Below are 18,222 nucleotides of genomic sequence, written 5' to 3' on the forward strand. Positions count from 1 at the left end.
CATACCATCTACGAGACTGAAAAGCTAAGGCTCCAGGGGCAGGCGGTAAAAAGCAAGCAGTGACACTATTTGGTTCTCAACCTGTTTAATATGTAAAAGGGAAATAAGAACAGTAGGCAGAGTTTCGGTTTTAATACATTCTCGGAATGTTGGCCACCCAGAGCATCATTCTGAATAGCTGATTATCTTTTGTGACTCAAAGAGTTTAAATTCTGAAAAGACCTAATTAACTCCATGGGATTATGGTGACTAATTTATCATGAGAATTAAATATAGAAATTTAAAGGCTCCGAGCTGACAGCAGGGTCAGGGCTGTGTGGCAGTAACAGCTGGAGTTGATGGGATAAGAGGCAACCAATCACAAAATTACATTCCCTTGCAACGAAGCGCTAATACTCTAACATAAATTATACATTCATTATGGTGTTCGTTTCAAAACAGTCAAGCCTAGATAAATTCTTCATACCATCAAAGAGATACACATACTGAAAACCTGCTTAAACACAAAAGTTTTTCACTTGACAGCTCTCAGCCAGGGCCACGCACATTTACAGGGAGCTTTTGCTTCTCAAGCTTAATGAAAGTCTGGCAATCATTTTATATAAAAATAAGACTAAAGTTAAAACCTCATCAAACTAGGAATCTGATGTAGAAAATCAATGACATCAGAGTAGCTAAAGCCAGTAGTTCTCAAACTTCAGCCTGCATCCCGGTCACCTGGAAGGCCAGTAAGAACACAGCTCCACGGGCCCCACCCCTAGAGTTTCTGAGGACTGGGGCGGGGCCTGAGTACCTGAATTTCTAGCAGGTTCCCAGGGGGTGCTGATGCTGCCAGTCCAGGAACCCCAGGTGAGAACCACTGGCTGAACACCTGCGGGAACGCAGCACTGCCTCCGTCTCTGCTCGGTGGCGGACGGGACCCGCTCTCCGCCAGCCGTCGTCCTGCGGGGCACCGGGAGCAACAGCACGGCCCGCCACCGCGTGCTCACAGAGACGCCCTGGACTCCTCGCTAGGCCACAGGGAGCGCTTCTCTGCCAGCGTGCCGTGCAGTTTACAACTAAAGCCATATACAGTGTATCTGAAGGGCTTACTTAATGCTGAAAATTTCACCCCTAGAGGACAGAAGAACGTAAAAAGAAAGGAAAAGGCACCGTAATTAAGTCGTTCTTGGAAATGATGAGGTTTTCTTCCTTTTTCTTTCAAATGACTTCACTTTAATGTAACTTCAAGCCCAAACACTCCGGGAGGTAAACAGTCTTGGTAGCTATGAGGGAGGAGAGGCAGGACGCGCCCCAGGAGGAAATGACTGCTGGGCTCTGGCCACTCCACCAACTCTAAAGCAGGGCCTTGGACACAGGAGCCCTGAGCAGCGGGAAGACGAGGGACTCCTCAGGTTCCGGAAGGAAGGTACCGTCCAGGTCCATGAAAGAGCGCCCCTGGGAGCATCTCTAAACAGGGCCAGGCAGAAGCCACCTCTGAGTGTGGTTCAAGACGGTGACCCAGAGAAGCGGTGCCCAGGCCTCGCCCTCGCCAAGCTGAGCGCCTGACACCACCCCAAGTAAGATGCAGGGCCAGAGTCGCAGCGAAAGAGGTACCTGCAACCGGGGTGAAAACCCTGGGGGGAGCTAACGCCAGAACCCAGAGAACTCTCAACCCTGAACCTTCTAAAACGAGTTCTTCCAAGTAAAACGCATGCAAGTTCTCAGAGCAGCAAAAAGCAGCCCCAGCATTCTGGCAGTCCGTACTGGGCCCGGTGCCCCCGAGACCCAAGGGAGCCTGCCAAGGGCCGCTGCTCCTCCCACGGTGACCCCCTCACCCCCGGGAACAAGCCGGGGCGGTCGGATTCGGGAGCTACGGACGCTCCATTTGGCCAACTTGTTCCACACCACATTCCTCCTCTCCAGTCCCTACGGACGCCCTGTCCTGTCCTCCCCCGGCCTCTCTTCCACCTGCCCTGCCCGGCCCCCATCTAAAGTGCCACGTGCCGGGCTGTGCCGGGGTGTCAGGTCACAGGGCAGAGCTGGCAGCCCGGCAGGGCAAGGCGTCCCTCTGCCCACAGCACAACAGTCACGTACCAAAGGGAAGAAACTCACAAAGGGAAATTACCCAATCTCGTAATTCTCCAAACTGAACACTTAAAGGCAAATCGTCATCTTAAAGTATTACTTTCAGGACTAAGGTAAAATAGATACTTGTCTCCCTCATGATCTGATCTAAGTGTTACTATTGCTTCTGAAGAGGACCATAAAAAGAATTTATATCCCCCAAAGAGAACTCAATTTGTTTAAAAAAGAGCAACGGGAAAAAAAGCGTTTCCTCGCCCCTCCCCTACCCCCCCCCACCCCCCGGGTCATTTTGGCTCACAAGCTTTTCAGCATCACTCCAGGTCTCACAGGGACTCGCCTTCAGGAAGCATCCCTGGAAATCCAACCACTCTCCGTGAGGAAGTTTAAAATCCTTTTCTTCAGGACCTTGTCCAGGTAGCTGGGCAGGCGGCTTTTGGAGGGGATGCCCTGCCGCTTCTGGAGGTGGTCCTTGATGATGATGGTCTTGACGGTCACGTAGCGAGCGGGGCTCAGGTTCACGGAGCTACAGAGCACCTTCTCGCGGTCCGACAGCAGCTCGAAGCCGGGCAGGTTCTCGATGGCGGCGAATTCGCTGTCCTTGCCGTCCTCCTTCCCCCGCTTGGAGCCGGCCGTGTTCTTGTTCTCCTTCCGCTTCTCCCGCTTGTGCCGGGCCGCCTCGTACTCGGCCGATTCCTCCATCTTGGTGATGCCGTTGCGCCGGTACCGCTGCAGCTCCCGGATCTTGGCGCGCAGCATCTTCTCCTTGTGCATGTTTTCAAAGAGGTCGTCGAACTCCTTGCAGGACATGAACTGGTAGAGCGGCCGCAGCTTCAGCCGCAGCTCCTTCTCCTCCTTGGTGACCTTGCGCTTGGCCGTCTTCTCCTTCTCCTTCTTGTCCTTGCCCAGGAAGGCGGGCACCAGGTTGTAGTCGCGCGCGATGTTCTTGCGCCGCTGCCGCTCCTTGAGCTTCCGCACGTACATGTCCACGTGCGCGCGCTTCAGCTCGATCTCCACGTCGTCGTCGTCGTAGTTGACCGAGAGCCCGCTGATGAGCGTCTCGGCGTCCTGGTCGTACTCGATCTCGTAGTCGTCCCGCAGTGGCATGTAGCCCAGCTGCTGCTGCTCGGCCACCGAGATGTCTAGGGGAGGCAAGGGGGTGGTGAGGCTGGGAGACAGGGGGCCTCCACTGGGGCAGGTGTGGTCTGTCACCCGATTGGGGATGGTGTCGGGGATGCAGGCTTTCCCCAGGTTTCCGTGGATGTACATGCTTACATAATGCTCCATCACTTCCTGGGGAGTCCGGGAAGCGCCAACGTGAGCAGCCATATCCTCCTACAAGGGCAAAGGTCAGAGGTCATTTCCAAAGTCAGAGTGTCAGACTCAGCGTTCGCGCGATTCCCTTAACGCTTTCACAAAGGTTCACCTGAACTACTTCCTATGGCATCATTATGGTCCCCCCGCACCGGAGACACTCCTCCTGCACGTTCTCTTGGGCTGGGCTGATCGCGTGGAAGTCAGCGCTAGAGGGAACTTCGAGGATTCCGCCCGCGAGAAAGTGAGGACCCAGAGAGGCACCAACGTGCACGGGGTCACGGTGCAAGCTGGCGGCAGAGTGGGGCTGGAACCCATGTCTGAGACCCCGACTCTCCTCCGGGCTCCCTAAGAGGGCGAGCAGAGGCCCCTGGCACGGGCCGATCTGCCCGCCGCGCGCCCCGCACTCGGGGCGGCTGTCTGGCTGAGGGGCTCACAGGACGCGGGCGCACAGCCAGAGCTCTGGGGCGCCCGCCTCATCCCAGCCCACCTCTCCATTCCCACACCGGACAACAGACGCACCCGGGTCTCCAGCGCGCTGCCCGCCTCCCAACAGAAAGGGCCGAGGCCCGGTCTTTGACACCCCGGCCCCGAGGGTCCGCCTGTCCCTTTCCTAGGGGGCGGTCGGGTTGAGTGGGAAAGAGCCTTTCAAAGGGGAAGGCGAGCCATCACTTCTGACAGCCCCCGTGGTCTGGCAGCTGGAAACGCCCAGGCTGCAAGCAGGCGTTCATTCCTACAGAAGGTAACTGCCCGCGAACACAGGGTTATTAATGGGAGGAAATCGTACAACTCCCTCAATCTTTTCCTTCTGCCAAGAGGCCTCTTCCTCAAAGTCAACCGCTAAAGCCACTTCAGAAAGTAACTGCCCAGAATGCGCACTCATTCACCGGCAGCCACTCAGCACCCCGCCGGCCTCGCTCACCCCGCGCTCTGCCCTCCCGGCTCTGGCAGCCGCCGGGGCGTCGCACAGGCTGCCTTCCGCCCCAGAAACTCGCGCCCCCCGCCCCCCGAGATCGGGATGCTCCCTGCACCCCGAAAGGCCAAACTGGAACCCAAGAAAACAGCCGGCCCCCTCGGGCTGACGCTGCTGACAAACTGGGCACGGAGGGGAGGGGACGGGAGGGGAGGGAAGCATTAGGAAGGATCCCTGGTACAGTGACCAGACCCAGCGGCCCTCCCGGAGGTGCCGCGCAGAGGGCGGGGCTGAAAGGCACCGGAACAAAGAAGGCTGGACCAGGACCTAACTGCAAGGCCTCTTTCTGAGCACCATGCAGGGAAAAGGGAGGACCAGAGCTAAAGCTAGACTCTGTCCCATGGAGAAACTACATGCTTTCTTCTTTAAAAATCACTCTTAGCGGGTTTCTTCCTTGGTGGAACAGTGGTTGGGAATCCGCCTGCCAGTGCAGCGGACATGGGTTCGAGCCCTAGTCCGGGAAGATCCTACATGCCGCGGAGCAACTAGGCCCGTGCGCCACAACTACTGAGCCTGCGCTCTAGAGCCCGTGCTCCGCAACAAGAGAAGCCACTGCAATGAGAAGCCTGCACACGGCAACAAAGAGTAGCCCCCGCTTGCCGCAACTAGAGAAAGCCCGTGCGCAGCAACGAAGACCCAACACAGCCAAAAATAAATAAAATAAAATAAATTTATTAAAAAAAAAAGACACTCAAAAAAATCACTCACTCTTAGCATCAACTCTGTCATTATCCTTCCCCAGGAAGCATTTCGTCCAAAAAACAACAAAACAAAAGCAAGTCACAACCATTCCCAACAGCTACTGTCACTGACGCAGGCTGGCCCCGCCCTCCTCGGAGCCTTGAGTCCCACAGTAAAGGAGCAAGAGCCCCCCTCAGCGGCCGGCGAGGCTCTCGTGGACGGTAACGGTCTTCCTCCACCCCACCCTGGGGCCCGGGAGCCCCTGGGACACGCTGGGAAGACATTGTCCCTGACCCACGCCCTTTCGGGAGCATGTCACCCTGGTGAGCGTGTCGGGAGCGGGACTGCCCGCCTGCGCCTGGTCTGAGCTGCCAGCTCGGGGAGCCGTGCCCCTCAGCCTCTCCCCCTCACCGCAGCTTCCACCCAGGCTGCGTGCGTAGGAACTTGGGCCCCAGATCTGGGCCCCGTCCCTGGTGCGGTGCAGACCTGCTGTGAGAGCTCTGCCCTCCAGCAAGTCCGCTGTCCACCCTGAACCCCAGCGACCTGCCTCCCAGAAAGCATCAGATGCTCAGAGCACCACACTGAGGGTAAAATTTAAACCCTGAGAAACAGAAGGATTCTCAGCAGTAAAGCTGCATCTGACCAAACCAAGGTATTTTTATTGATCTGAGGTTCTCTCCATCAATCCCGACACTCTGGGAACAGAGAGCAGAGGCTGTGGAGGCAGCAAGGAAGCCTGGGGGCCGCAGGCCAGGGATGCACGGCGCGTCCTCCCGGCGAGGGCTCCCGGGGCCTCACCCGCGTTCGCTCCCACATGGGGCAGCTGAAAACGCATGCAGCAGAAGGATGTGTTCACGCTGCTGCCCTCGTGCCCTCGTGCCAAAACGGCTGGGAGACAGAAAGCTCTCCGCCTGTGGTGCATCAGACACCTTCTAAGGACACACGACTCCAGCCCCGTCCCCCGGGGCATCGGGTGGGGTTGGCAGTGGGCCACTTCACTGCACACCTTCTCACGACTTAGCGTTTTCAAGTTATGAACGTACTGCCCATTTTTAAAACTAAGGAAAAGTCCCAAGCAGAGGGAAGCATCAGGAAAGGGGACCCTGAGCGGCTCTGTTCACCACTGTGAGGCCAGGGCCCGGCAGCCAACCCCAAACTACAGACGCCCCACAAGCACCGGGCCAGCACTCCCCACAGGCGTCCCGGGCCCAGAGACACGGAAGGAAGTGTGCAGACCCAGAGAGGACGAGACGTGGCAGCTACCTCAACGGGGGTGCTGGTGGGACCCCGGGCCTGTCTGTGCGTAGGCTAATGGCTCTGGGCCAATGCTGGCTTCCTGCACGGGGCAGATGCACGATGCTCACACTTCGCGAGGGATTCTGTGTGCTGGTTTTTCACTTCTTTTGAGTAAAACTACAAGTATTTTTTAAGTAAAGTTAAATTCTGCCTCAATTCTCTGTTTACACAGGTCTAAGATTTTCATCCAAAATGTGTAAAGGAAAAACATACAGAGCCCTTAAAAGACACGGCTCTTGGGCTTCCCTGGTGGCGCAGTGGTTGAGAGTCCGCCTGCCGATGCAGGGGACATGGGTTCGTGCCCCGGTCTGGGAGGATCCCACGTGCCGCGGGGTGGCTGGACCCGTGAGCCGTGGCCGCTGCGCCTGCGCGTCCAGAGCCTGTGCTCCGCAACGGGAGGGGCCGCAGCAGTGAGAGGCCCGCGTACCGCCAAAAAAAAAAAAAAAAAGACACGGCTCTTGTGTTCCAGGGGGCGACACCCCAACGCTTCCGTGGCTGCACGCCTCGCTCTGCAAATCTGCAGACACTCCCGCGCTGCGTGGAGGCCAGGCAGTTTCCGGCCTCGCCAGGCAAGAGGGCCACACAGCTGCGGGCCCTGCGCTGACACCTCAGTTATCCAGCTCCTCTTCAGGTAACAAAGGGGGTCTCTGGCTCCAGACGGACCCGGGTGAGGGGTTATTTATGAAGCCACAGATCAGTGGGGCGCTGTGGGGCTAGCGCCCTGTCACTAGGAGCCCAGGAACCCCCACCAGCAATCAGGCCAGCCACTGCCAGGAGACACTGGCCGCCAGCTGCTGCTGAAGAGAATCGCCCCCCCAGGGGCCACCACGTGGGCTTAACGAGCACTGAGAAAGGCCCGGGAAAGCGCGCAAGACCCTTGTTTCCAAGGACCCTCAAGCAGGGAGGGTCATAACGGAACAGTCTAAGTGACAGCGATGACCCAGCTCTGATTCTAAAAGGAGTCCACAGAAGGCAGACAGGTTCAGGGAAGCGAAACCATAGAAAGATGATGGTTAAAAACAGCAACGGCACTCCTGCCACAGGCCCAGCACCCTGCTCGTCACCCCCTTCAAGCTTCACGTGTCAGTGGTCACACAAGGCCAGCCCACACACGTGAGAGAAGTGTCCCATCACCAAGTGACAGCGTCCCATGTGACAGCAGGGGGGTGAATGGGAGGGAAGTTCTTTCCCTCACACGTTCAAGGTCAAAGTTGTTGCTTAATCCGGATGGATGGATAGACGGATAGATGGACAGAAGATGGATGGATGGAAGGACAGATGAACAGAAGCATGGATGGACAGACAGACGGCTGGGCAGGCAGGAGCAACAAAAGTGAGTTTGGGGGAAAGAGATTTGAAGAGAAAGTTCACTTCAAGTACAACTAGAACTAAACAAGGAACACAACTGTATCCTGCGGTTGGTTCCGCTCCCACTGCAGCACGCAGTAACACACCGCAAGTAGCCCGAAGTCTAACGCTAAACGCTTAGAAAAAAAGAGACTCCCATCTTTGCAAAAAGGTAAGGAGAGTTAGGGATGCTGCTTCCTTAAGTCCTCCGAAAAATAAAGGAAAACGTGTCTCTCAGACACTGAACTGGGCCCGTGAAGTCTACTTTCCAAGGTCACTAGACCCAGGCCAGGATGCGGCCTCTCCAGGAGAGGAAGGAGGCCCCAGTGGGCAACAGCTCCACCGGGCTCTCTGGCTGCTCTGCACGCCCTCCGGCCTTTCCAGGCGCACGCATGCCAGCCTCCAGCACCTGAGCAGGGAAAGGGAGAAAGAACCGTCCAGAGAGCCGCCAGCACTGCGGGCCAGCCCGCTCCCGCCAGTGGCGCCGCCTCGGGGTCTCTGCCCTCCGTGCTGGCCGCTCTCACCAGAGGCAGCCTCGGCCCCTCCTGACCTGAAGGTCTGCTCGCCGGGCTGCCGTGCCGACATCCTCCAGACAAGTGCAGACCATCCTCCACGTGCGCAGGCTGGGGCCAGGCCTCGCGACCCACTCCTGGCTCCACCCCTTCACTGCTCAGCAACTCAGACGAGTCACTTCTCTGTGCCTCAGTCTCCCTGTCTGAATTACGGAGGTAATGCTACCACCCCCTTCACAGCACAGAAGAGGGAGTTAATGAGGTGATGCACGCACAGTGCTTGGCCCAGTGCCGGGCACAGCGTGCCCCCAGGGATGTTGGCTATTGTTACTACTGCGAAGCTGTCAGCGTCACTTCCACAACCTGTGTTTATTCTCAAGACCCAGATCATCTCCTCCAGGGAGGCTTTGACGATCCCCAGAACTAGGGTCAGATTCTGGCTCAATTACTCACTAGCGTGGGGTCCTTATCCTCTCAACTTCTGCTGCTTGATCTGTAATTCCTCCTCTTAAAGGGTTTGGTCAGGATAAAACAAAAATCATCATGAATAGCGTACGACCCTTTACATCTGTCACCTCGTTTCATCCTCCTAGCAGTTCCCACGAGGTACCATGACTTTTACGGACTGGGAGAATAACCCTAGGTGAAGCTACCCCCAGGGCACCGGCCAGCACTCGCCCACCCGGTGGCGCAGGGCACAGCAAGAGCAGGCCATGCAGTCAACTGCTTTCTGAGACGTTCAAAAGGCAGCGCAAGGCCCCGCCGCCGGGCTCCAGCTCTCCCTTCCAGACGGACCACATCACAGAAGTGCGGCCGCGGCTCCCTCTCTCCCCTCCGGGATGTGTGAGGGCACTGCATGACCTACTTCTTCCCGGGCAGAGAATTCAGTCCAATCTCTGTGCACAAACCAGTGCCTTTAACAGAACGACTATCTTTAGCGTCACAGAGCATCCTTCCTGTGCAGGCTGGCGGTTCTGCTCTAGAGCGTCCTAGAGAGCGCACATCCTTTCTCGGCGGCAGCGTCTGCCTTTGCTCCGGAGGCTCAGGGGCCAGGCCCGGGGCGGACGTGCGCTGCATCTCCCCAGAGAGGCCCCGCTCCAGCTTCCTTTCTCTTTAAGGGAAGAAGCCTCAAGGGGACAGAAGCAACCCGGCAGTCCCGGGGGCTGGCTTCGGACCCGGACCCGGACCTGCAGCCCCGCCTGGACCTCCGCGCCCCCGCGTGCATGTGTGCCCTTCTCCTCGGACCGGCTGCGAGGACCCCGGGCCAGGCCAGCCCCCTGCGCGCTCACACAGGGCCCTGGACGCGGCCATTGCCTCCTCCAGCCCCGGCCGGTCACCTTTCACACTGAAGAGAACAGCCCGCCTGCCTCTGGGGGCTGGAAGGACGCCCTGGGCCACCCATCCCGCATCGTAGGCCCCAGACCTTCCCCTGCCTTCCAGCCCGACCCCTCCTCCGGGATGCGCTGCTGTCCAGGTCAGGGCCGCCTCCGACCGCAGAGGTCGGTGACTAACACGGGTCTCTCGTCTGTGCTTCCAGGTCATCAGCCATTCCACGGGCCCTGTTTCCCGGGGCCACTAATCCTGTCTGCTAGGTTTTTTAGCTGGAAAGTTCTGTAAGCCTCCCCCCAGTTCCAGGTTCCCTGTCTGCCTCCCTAAACTCACTCAGGATTCACCAGCTCACACAGGGGACTGGCCCTCAAGGGGACTAAAGCCTCTCGGGTCAAATCAGGCCACCTGTGAAATAGCCTGATAAAGCTGTGTGCCCCACTGCAAAAACAGAGCACGGCAGGTCCTCAAAAAGACTACACAGATCGAGCAATTCCATCTCCTGGTATCTACCCAAAATAAGGACTCCAAAAGATAACTGCACACCTACATTCACTGCAGCATCATTCCCAACAGCCAAAAGTGGAAGCAACCCAAGTGCCCATCGAGGAAGACTGGATAAGCAAAAGGTGGTCGGTCCACATAATGGAGTATTATTCTGCCTTAAGGAGGAAGGACGTCCTGACACCTGCTGCAACCCTGACGAACCTGGGGAACATTATCCTAAGTGAAACAAGCCAGTCACAAAAGCACAAACATTATTACGTGAACCCACTTACGTGAGGTCCCCAGAACAGGCAAACCCACAGGGACACAAAGTAGAATAGCAACTACGAGGGGCTGGGGGAGGTGGAGACGGGGGACGGAGTTTCTGTCTGTGAAGATGTTCTGGGGACGATGGTGGTGATGGCTGCCCAACGTGGACGTACTAATGCCTCCGAACTGGACACTTACAACAGGTTAAAATGGCAACGTTTACATTATGTATGTTTCACCACAATAAAAATATATACTTTTTTTAAAATAATAGAAGTTTTAGAAGTCACAGGCCGTGCTCCACATCAGTGGTGTTTAAGGAGGGCCCCTGGGCCAGCGGCAGCTTCACCGGTGAAGTGGTGAGAAATGCAGATTCTCACACCAAGACTCAGACCTGTGACTTCAGAACCCGGAGGGGGAGGGGGGCAGGACCCGCGTTTAACAAGCCGACCAGGCGCTCTCAGTCACACTGCTCTGCATAACCGTGCCCATCCTGGCTGGTTTCTCCATCCAGGCTCTTCCCCCCGCCGCCTCCTCGCCATCTGCAATGGCGACTGAGAACCCCGCCGTCGGGAGGCTCACAGGATGGACTTGCCCGCTCCCACCAACACAGAAGGGACTTGCGCCTGGTTGAGAAGGTGACAGTTCTCATGGTCCCCAAACGAGGCTCTGCTGACCCACTGCATTAGGACTCCCAGAGAACGTCTGTAAACACCTATTTCCAGACCTCAGCCAGGGGCTACTCTGTGCACCTAGCACAGGGGCTGGCATAAAACGGGCCCCAGGGCTTCCCTGCTGGCGCAGTGGGTGAGAGTCCGCCTGCCGATGCAGGGGACGCGGGTTCGTGCCCCGGTCCGGGAAGATCCCACATGCCGCGGAGCGGCTGGGCCATGAGCCATGGCTGCTGAGCCTGCGCGTCCGGAGCCTGTGCTCCGCAACGGGAGGGGCCACAACAGTGAGAGGCCCGCGTACCGCAAAAAAAAAAAAAAAAAAACGGGCCCCAAGTAAGTGCCAGATGAACAAATGAACCAACGACTGCACAGCACAGCGATCACCTACATATCCGGCATCACCCAGGCTGCCGGACGCCTACTGTCATCTACAAGCGTAAAACTCCTTGTTCAGGACATTCCGCCTGCCTCCAATAATCAGGCCGAATGTATGTGCACAAGCACAAGCCCCCGCAGAGTCCACAGAGAGCTTCGCCTCCTTTTTCAATTTGAAATCTAGCTTCAAGGCCAGCTTGAACCCCACCTCCCCCTAGAGTCCTCCTGACCACCGTCTGCAGGAGCCCGGGCCTCCCTCAAACTGTTCAATGCTCCAGCAACCAATCAACAAACGTAGAATATTTCACCCTTGTGTTTACATCTGTATCTGCATTCCTGCAGGATCCGTGTCTCATTCTGAATCTGCACAGCGTCCACAACACAACCGGCTGCCCTTGGGGGAGGAGGTCTCAATACCCACGGTGATGAGACCCTGTGGGCCCACCCGCCAGCCCTTCCCCGGTCTCGCCATCACAGCTGTGTGTCCCCCCCGGCCCCCGAGGCTCGTCCCCAAACCCTCCCGGCCTTACTGCCAGTACCCCTCGGCCGGGCCCGCAGCGCTGGGACACGGCGTGAGCAGATGGCCCGGGCTTCACGGCAGCCTGTCCCCACAAAGTCCCCACGACCCCGCGCTCACACGAACCATCGGAGAAATCGGAATGAAGGCTGTCACCTGCCTCCGCGCCACCGTCCCCACTGCCTTTCTCCACACTTCGCACTCAGCCCGTGAAAGCCGGTTCCTGCACCCCGCCCCGTCCCACCCACTCACCTCCCACCGAGCCGGGTCCAGACCTGGCTCCTCACGTCGCTCGTTACCCCGGGGAGGCTAAGGCCCAGGCTCCGGGGTCAGGCCTGTGTCTAAACCCTGGCTCCACCGCGTGGAAGGCTGGGGCATCCTGCACGAGCACTTTAAGTTCTCAGAGTCGCTGCTCTTCAGCTGTAAACTAAGAGCAACCCCACAGGGCCGCTGGGAGGAGCGTCACCCAGAACCGGTGCTTGCCAACGACGGCAAGCGTGGGACACACCGCTTACGAGCGCACACCGAGCGCACACCTGGAAACGACACACATCTCAGAGCAGCAGAGGAGCTTCTGATGACGCACAGTGAAGCTCAGGGTAAAGCAGCCCCAGAGAGCACAGCTACAGACACTGGAGCCGGCGCCTCGGCGTGGCCTGTGGCCCTCCAGGCCTGGCCAGCCTACCCCAGAAACCCACCCCCGGTTCGGCAGGGAGAAGCACCCGGCTTTGTCTCTCGTAACAGCCGAGCCTGCTGCCGGCCGGGAGCCGGAATCTGCATTTTTAACAAGCTCCCCAGGTGATTCATGTGCAAGTTAAAGTTTGAAAAGTCCTGCTTTCCAGAACGCCCTCCCAGCTTCCTCCGATACACTACAAACGTTTTAGTCCCCGGCTCGTTTTTCGAGCATTTTCCACAGTGCTGCAGGGCAGGCAGTGTAGACAGTGCAGCTAAGAGCACAGCCTCTGAAGTCAAACTATTCAGTTTAAAACCTGCTGCACTGGGCTGCCGGGAAGATCTCACAAGCAACACAGGAGAGCTCAGCACGGTGCCTGGCACCCAGCTAGGCTCTCGGTCCACGCTAGCTATTCTGAGCTGCTACTGTAGAGATAAGAGCTGCAAGAATGAAGTGGGGAAGGGAAGGCTCTCTAAGGCACTGATATACAGGAAGAAAGACTAGTCACGAGCCATGATCTGGGGGAAGAACTCTCTAAAGCAGAAGAACTAAAAAATGATCAAGGAGGATAGCAGCGGGGATCCCAGGAGTAGGCAGGAAATATAAGGCCTGCAGGCCCTGAAGTTTCATCTGCAGAGAACTGGACGCCACTGAAAGCTGGTGTGACGTGACGTGTCCTCAAAGATCACTCTGATCCTGTTGCCTGGAATGGGCTGCAGGGCACAAGCATGAAGCAGAGAGGCCAGTAAGGAGGCTCCCGAAGTGCTCGGGCGAGAGGTAAACATCAGCCCGGACTAAGGCTGTGACAAGAGGTTAGATTCTGGAAATATTCTGAAGACAGGCCTGCTGCTGAACTGGACCCAGAAGGCCCTGAGGATGGCTCTTCATGTGCAGCCCGAGCAACTGCTCGAGGTGTGAGATCTGGGTCAGGGAACGTCGAGGTGTCCGGGAGACAAGCACGAGGATGTCTGGGACGGGTTCGCGATCGAAGGCCGGAGCTCCCGGCAGAACTCCAGGCTCGGGGCCAGCTGCTCACAGCACTGTAAGCCCCTGAAGACCCGCGTGAAGCCCTTCTGTAACACGCTCAGAGCAGATGCTCCACACACATCAATAAACGGCATTTCAGGACAAAGTGAGAAGGAAGGTTTTGGCGGGTGGCAATCATGACGCTGGTGCCTAGGTGAGACTTTGTACAGCAGTGTCTCTAAGGAGTTGGGGAGAAGAGTAAAGATTCCAGGGCTGTGGAACGGGTACTGGTCCCTGAAGACTGGCTCACTTTACAGAAAGAAAAGCAAACATAAATAAAGGCACGGTGTGTTTGGGAATGTGGGGAGAAGTGTGGAATGTCTTCCAGTAAGCCCAGGAGGAGGGGTGTACGGTCGGCTCTTGGTACCCGTGGGTTCAACCCCGCTTCGCCATTTTATACAAGGGACTGAGTACTGGAGGACTCTGGTGGCCTGGGAGGGTTCTGAAACGCATTCCCCATGGATACTGAGGGCCGGCTGTACTGCTGGAGAAGTGGCAGCAAGATGAAATACTGGTTCGGGGAAGCGAGGGGACCATCAAGTGGAAGGGTCTGGAAAGATGGGGAGCTGGGGTCGGGTCTCTCCTCCCTACTTCTCACAATGCCTGGAGGTGGCCGCACATCCTTGGCGGTTGCGGCCCAGAGTACAGCCAGGCTTTTTCCCTTCTAATAGGGATGAGAGCTTCCTCTTGCAGAGTGAAAAGAGCGCTCCTCAGGGACCACCTAGAGAAGCACCGCCACGTCTCTCTCTCTCAAGGAGCCCGCTGTAAACGAATCCAGTCCAGCTCTCGCCTTTTCCTCTCAGGTAAGTGTCCCTATAGAAACCTCCTGACAGAGGAAGAGACCAAAACCCAGGACGGGACGTTCCTGTGGCGGAACCCACTGAGTCCTCACACGAGGTCCTGGTGTCGAAGAGACGCCAGGATGAACAAGTGCCTGGCAGGGGACACAGGCCACAAAGCGAGCGGGGCCATGAAGGCAAGGTGAGCGCCTGCGAGGCGGTGGGAGAGGCCGCGGGCCCGTGAGGAGCTCGTCTGGCCTTCACCACCACTGTCCTCCAGGCAAAACCAACTCCTTCCTCGGGCGCCTACTGCTGTCAAGTCTGCGGACCTGCCTGTGTCCCCCGACTCCCACTCCGTCCGGTGTCTCGCCCAAGGGGTGCATTCGGCAGACACCTACGGAAGGAATCCCAAAGGCGGGGAAAACGGCCCTGGTGTCAAGACAGCCACGGTCCGAATCCCCGCTCCGCTACTTCCTGCTGTGTGACCTTGGGCGGGTGGCTTAACCTCTCTGCGCCGGGTCTGGGGCGTGAACTGGCCCTGTCCCCCCGGCCCTCCGCGGCCGCGCCGAACCCGCAGGTGCGCCGGCCTCCCGGCCCGCTGCTCACCCAGTTTCCGAAGCCGAACTGCTCGATGGCATCCAGCAAAAGCTGCTCCTCGCGGCTGGTCCAGCCGCCCTCGGCCTCGGGCCCCCACAGCGTGAAGCGCCCGCCGTCCACCAGCTGGTAGCCGTGGTAGCGGCGGTGGTGGCCGATCTCAGCGCCGGCTGAGAAGCACTCGGGGCACAGCTCGATGTCCTGGCACTCGGTGCAGCGGAAGCGCAGCGGGCTCACCTCGGCCAGGCAGTACACGCAGTACTTCTTACCGAGCTCCGCCATCTTCCCCCGCCCGCCGCCCGCGCCCGCCGCCGCCGCGCCCGCCGTCAGCGCGCCGCCGCCCGGGCCCGCCGCCGCGCTCCAGCAACCGTCGCCCGCCGCCGCGGCCGCCGCCACCGCGCCGCCCCGCCCAGGCGCCGCCGGAGCCGGCCTGCCGGGCCGCGTCCCGCCTCAACACGCAGGCGCCCTCGGGCCGGCCCGGCCGCCGCCGCCGCCGCCGCCGTCGCCCCGCTGCACCGCGCAGGCGCCCCGCGCGCGCCACCGCGCTGGGGCCCGGCCCGCCGCGCTGCGCCTGCGCGTCCTTAGCGCCGGCCGCCCGCCGCTCCCAGAGTCTCCCCGACGCCCCGCCCCAGGCCGGGCGCGGGGAAAAGGGCGGAAAGGAAGCGCGGCACACGCGCCACGCCCCTCGTGGAGCGAGCCTACGGCCTCCCCCAATCAACGCTACCCGTCGTCCGCTCGCGACCTCCCATTGGCCTGCTCTTGCCAGGAGGCGGGGGAAAGGGGCAGGGCGTCAGGAGGACGTCCAGCCAATCGCCGGGCCCACCGCGCGCGCCCCTGGTTGCCCCTGGAAACTTAACAGCCTGCAGCCGGGGACCGCGGCGCCGGCCCGGCGGGAGGGAGATGGACGACCGCTCCGACCACAATGGGGACCCCGAGAAGGAAGCTGGAGCTGTGGAGAGCCTGGCCTCACGGCTGTCCGGGATCAAAACCAGCTCTGGCCCCCAGTCCGCGGCCGAACCCGCGGAGCCGGAGGCGGAGGCAGTAGAGGCTTCAGAGGAAGGCGCCGAGCCGGCCGAGTCCCAGGAACAGCCGGCGGCCACCGAGGTTGCTGGCGAGAAGGGGCCCGGAGAGCCGGAGTGGCCGGCCGAGGCCGAGGCGGAGGCCGAGCCACGGGACCTGGCGGAGGCGGGGCCTGAGGAACCAGCGAAGCCGGAGCCCGAAGGCGGCCCCGAGGAACCAGAGGAGGAGTGGAAGGAGGAGGACGAGGCGGAGGTGGCGGCGGAGCCGAGGAGGAAGGAAATCCCGTCGCAGGTCTGTCTGCAGCAGGCCACGGCCGGCAAGGAAGAGGCTGCGCCAGACCGAGAGGCTGAGCGGGAAGGACAGCTGGCGGAGGAAGGAGAAGAGAGCGAGGAGAGCCAGAAGAAGCTTGTGCAAGGAGGCCTGGGCAAAACCGAGGACGAGCTGGGGGATTTGGACGAGGGACCCGAGCTTGAGAGCTGCGACTGGACTGAGGAGGTGCAGAAGCAGCAGGAGCAGCAGCTGCGCGCCGAGCTCCTGGCACAGTTCCGCTCCCTGACGGCGGAGCGAGAGCGCCAACAGCGTTACAGCATCTACCTGCAGCAAAGGATCCTCGAGGCGCTGCGCAAGAAGGGCCTGGATGCAGCCGAGGTGCCCGAAAAGGGCGCGGAGCCTGAGGCCCCCGAGAAACAGCAAGCGTACCTACGCCATCTGGCCATGCTGGAGGATCTGAAGAAGCAGGAGTCAGATGACCTGCGCTGGTACCACCGCGAGCTGGACCAGCTGAAGCGGCAGTGCGAAGAGAAGCTCTCCCGGGTGGAGGAGGAATGGCGACGCTTGCAGGCACTCAAGAAGCAGGTGGTGATGCAGGCCATGGGCAGCTGCTGGATGAGGGGTGGTCGCCAGGCCGCTCTGCGAGAGGTGGAGCGGATCCAGGCGTTGGAGGATAAGAAGGAGAAGGCGATAAGCGCTGTGAGGCTAGAGAACGTGCAGCTGAAGCAGAGTTTGGTGCACTTTGAAAACAAGCTGAGGGCCCAGGAGGACCAGACAGAGGGCCTGCTCCTGATAGATTTTGAACAGCTTAAGACTGAGAACCAGACCTTGCATGAGAAAGTCGAGGAGAGAAATGAGGAGCTTTTGAAACTGCGCAGCAAGGTGACCAACCATGTGCAAATCATAACCCATGTGAAGGAAAAGTTACACTTTGTGGACATAGAAAATGCGTGTAAAAAGTCAGAGCTTATGCAGACTGAGGCTCAGGTGGCCCTAAAGAGGGACATCCTGACCAAGACTAAGCAAGCCCGGGACAGCCTGCGGACTGACAACATCAAGCTGAATCAGAAGTGCGGGCTTCTGGGCAAGGAAGCACTCCTTCGGGACATGGAAGAGAAGGTGGATAGGACTGCAGAACTCAGCCAGCACTTGGAAGCCCTGAAGCACCATCACGCTGGGCTTATTCTGTCCTGCAGAGGCGTGAAGCAGAAGATAAGGGAAGCCAAAGCCTTTCTGCCTCCTTGACGGGAAAGAGTCGGCAGAGCGTCTTCGATCTCACCAAACTTCATCCTTCGTTAACGCTTATGCTCCATTTCTTGCCATTCTTAAGGCAGCCTATGATGTCTGGGATGGAACTGTGTTTTGTCTTCTTAATTTTTCAGCTTCCCAATTAGTGCTGCACACAAAATTGAGTTAGCACTCAGTTCATACAGGGTTAAGTAAAACAGGTACAGAGGAACGAACAGGGATGACTTACTCCTCATAAAAAGCTGTCAAAAGCCCTTTTCTATCTGAGCAATTCCATAATTTCAGTGTCCTGACACTGAGGAGAACTCCTTCCTCCATGTGTGACAGGGTTCGACAAAGGGGCAGGGTGCCAACAACATTCCTGTGCATTAAGCTGTGTGAAATGCCCCTTGAATGCATTGAACTGTGTGGTCCTGAGTCTCCCGGCTCGGTTCGAACCTCACTAATTCCCTTAGTCTAAAATTGTTTTGCATGTAAGTAGCACTAGCTTCTGGGGTAATAAAAAAATACCCAGGAACAGGAGGAATGAGAACCAGGGAAAGGAGCTGACGTTCCTTCGTCTCTCCTTTTCCAATGAAAGGAGGCTCAGTCTGTCTGCTTAACTGTGAATGTTTGTTTCTGGCTCAACGAGTCTTCAATTCTAATGAAACGTTTTCTTGGATCCACGAAAGAAATGCATTGATCTGTACCAAAAAATGAAATTTTGTCTTCCAGTGAAGACAGAGTGGTGACTGTATTGTGTATTTTGCCAGGTGCAAAATATATAGACTGGTGACTGCC

General features: G+C 58.4%; 2 protein-coding genes across 2 annotated transcripts; one reads left to right on the forward strand and one right to left on the reverse strand.

Annotated features, from left to right (window-relative positions):
- Positions 1–68: 68 nt before the first annotated feature.
- On the reverse strand, positions 69–15,643 carry TADA2B (transcriptional adaptor 2B). The gene is made up of 2 exons (XM_033856665.2): positions 14,917–15,643; positions 69–3,399 (listed from the first exon to the last, which is right to left on the reverse strand). The coding sequence occupies exons 1-2, from the start codon at positions 15,184–15,186 to the stop codon at positions 2,407–2,409; spliced, it is 1,263 nt and encodes a 420-aa protein (XP_033712556.1). The 5' UTR covers positions 15,187–15,643; the 3' UTR covers positions 69–2,406.
- Positions 15,644–15,670: 27 nt separating this feature from the next.
- Positions 15,671–18,222, forward strand: CFAP184 (cilia and flagella associated protein 184). The gene has a single exon (XM_019927980.3). It carries the CDS (start codon positions 15,805–15,807, stop codon positions 17,437–17,439), a length of 1,635 nt encoding a protein of 544 aa, XP_019783539.1. The 5' UTR covers positions 15,671–15,804; the 3' UTR covers positions 17,440–18,222.

This window comes from Tursiops truncatus, chromosome 5 (genome assembly GCF_011762595.2).
Source record: "Tursiops truncatus isolate mTurTru1 chromosome 5, mTurTru1.mat.Y, whole genome shotgun sequence".
NCBI lineage: Eukaryota > Metazoa > Chordata > Mammalia > Artiodactyla > Delphinidae > Tursiops > Tursiops truncatus.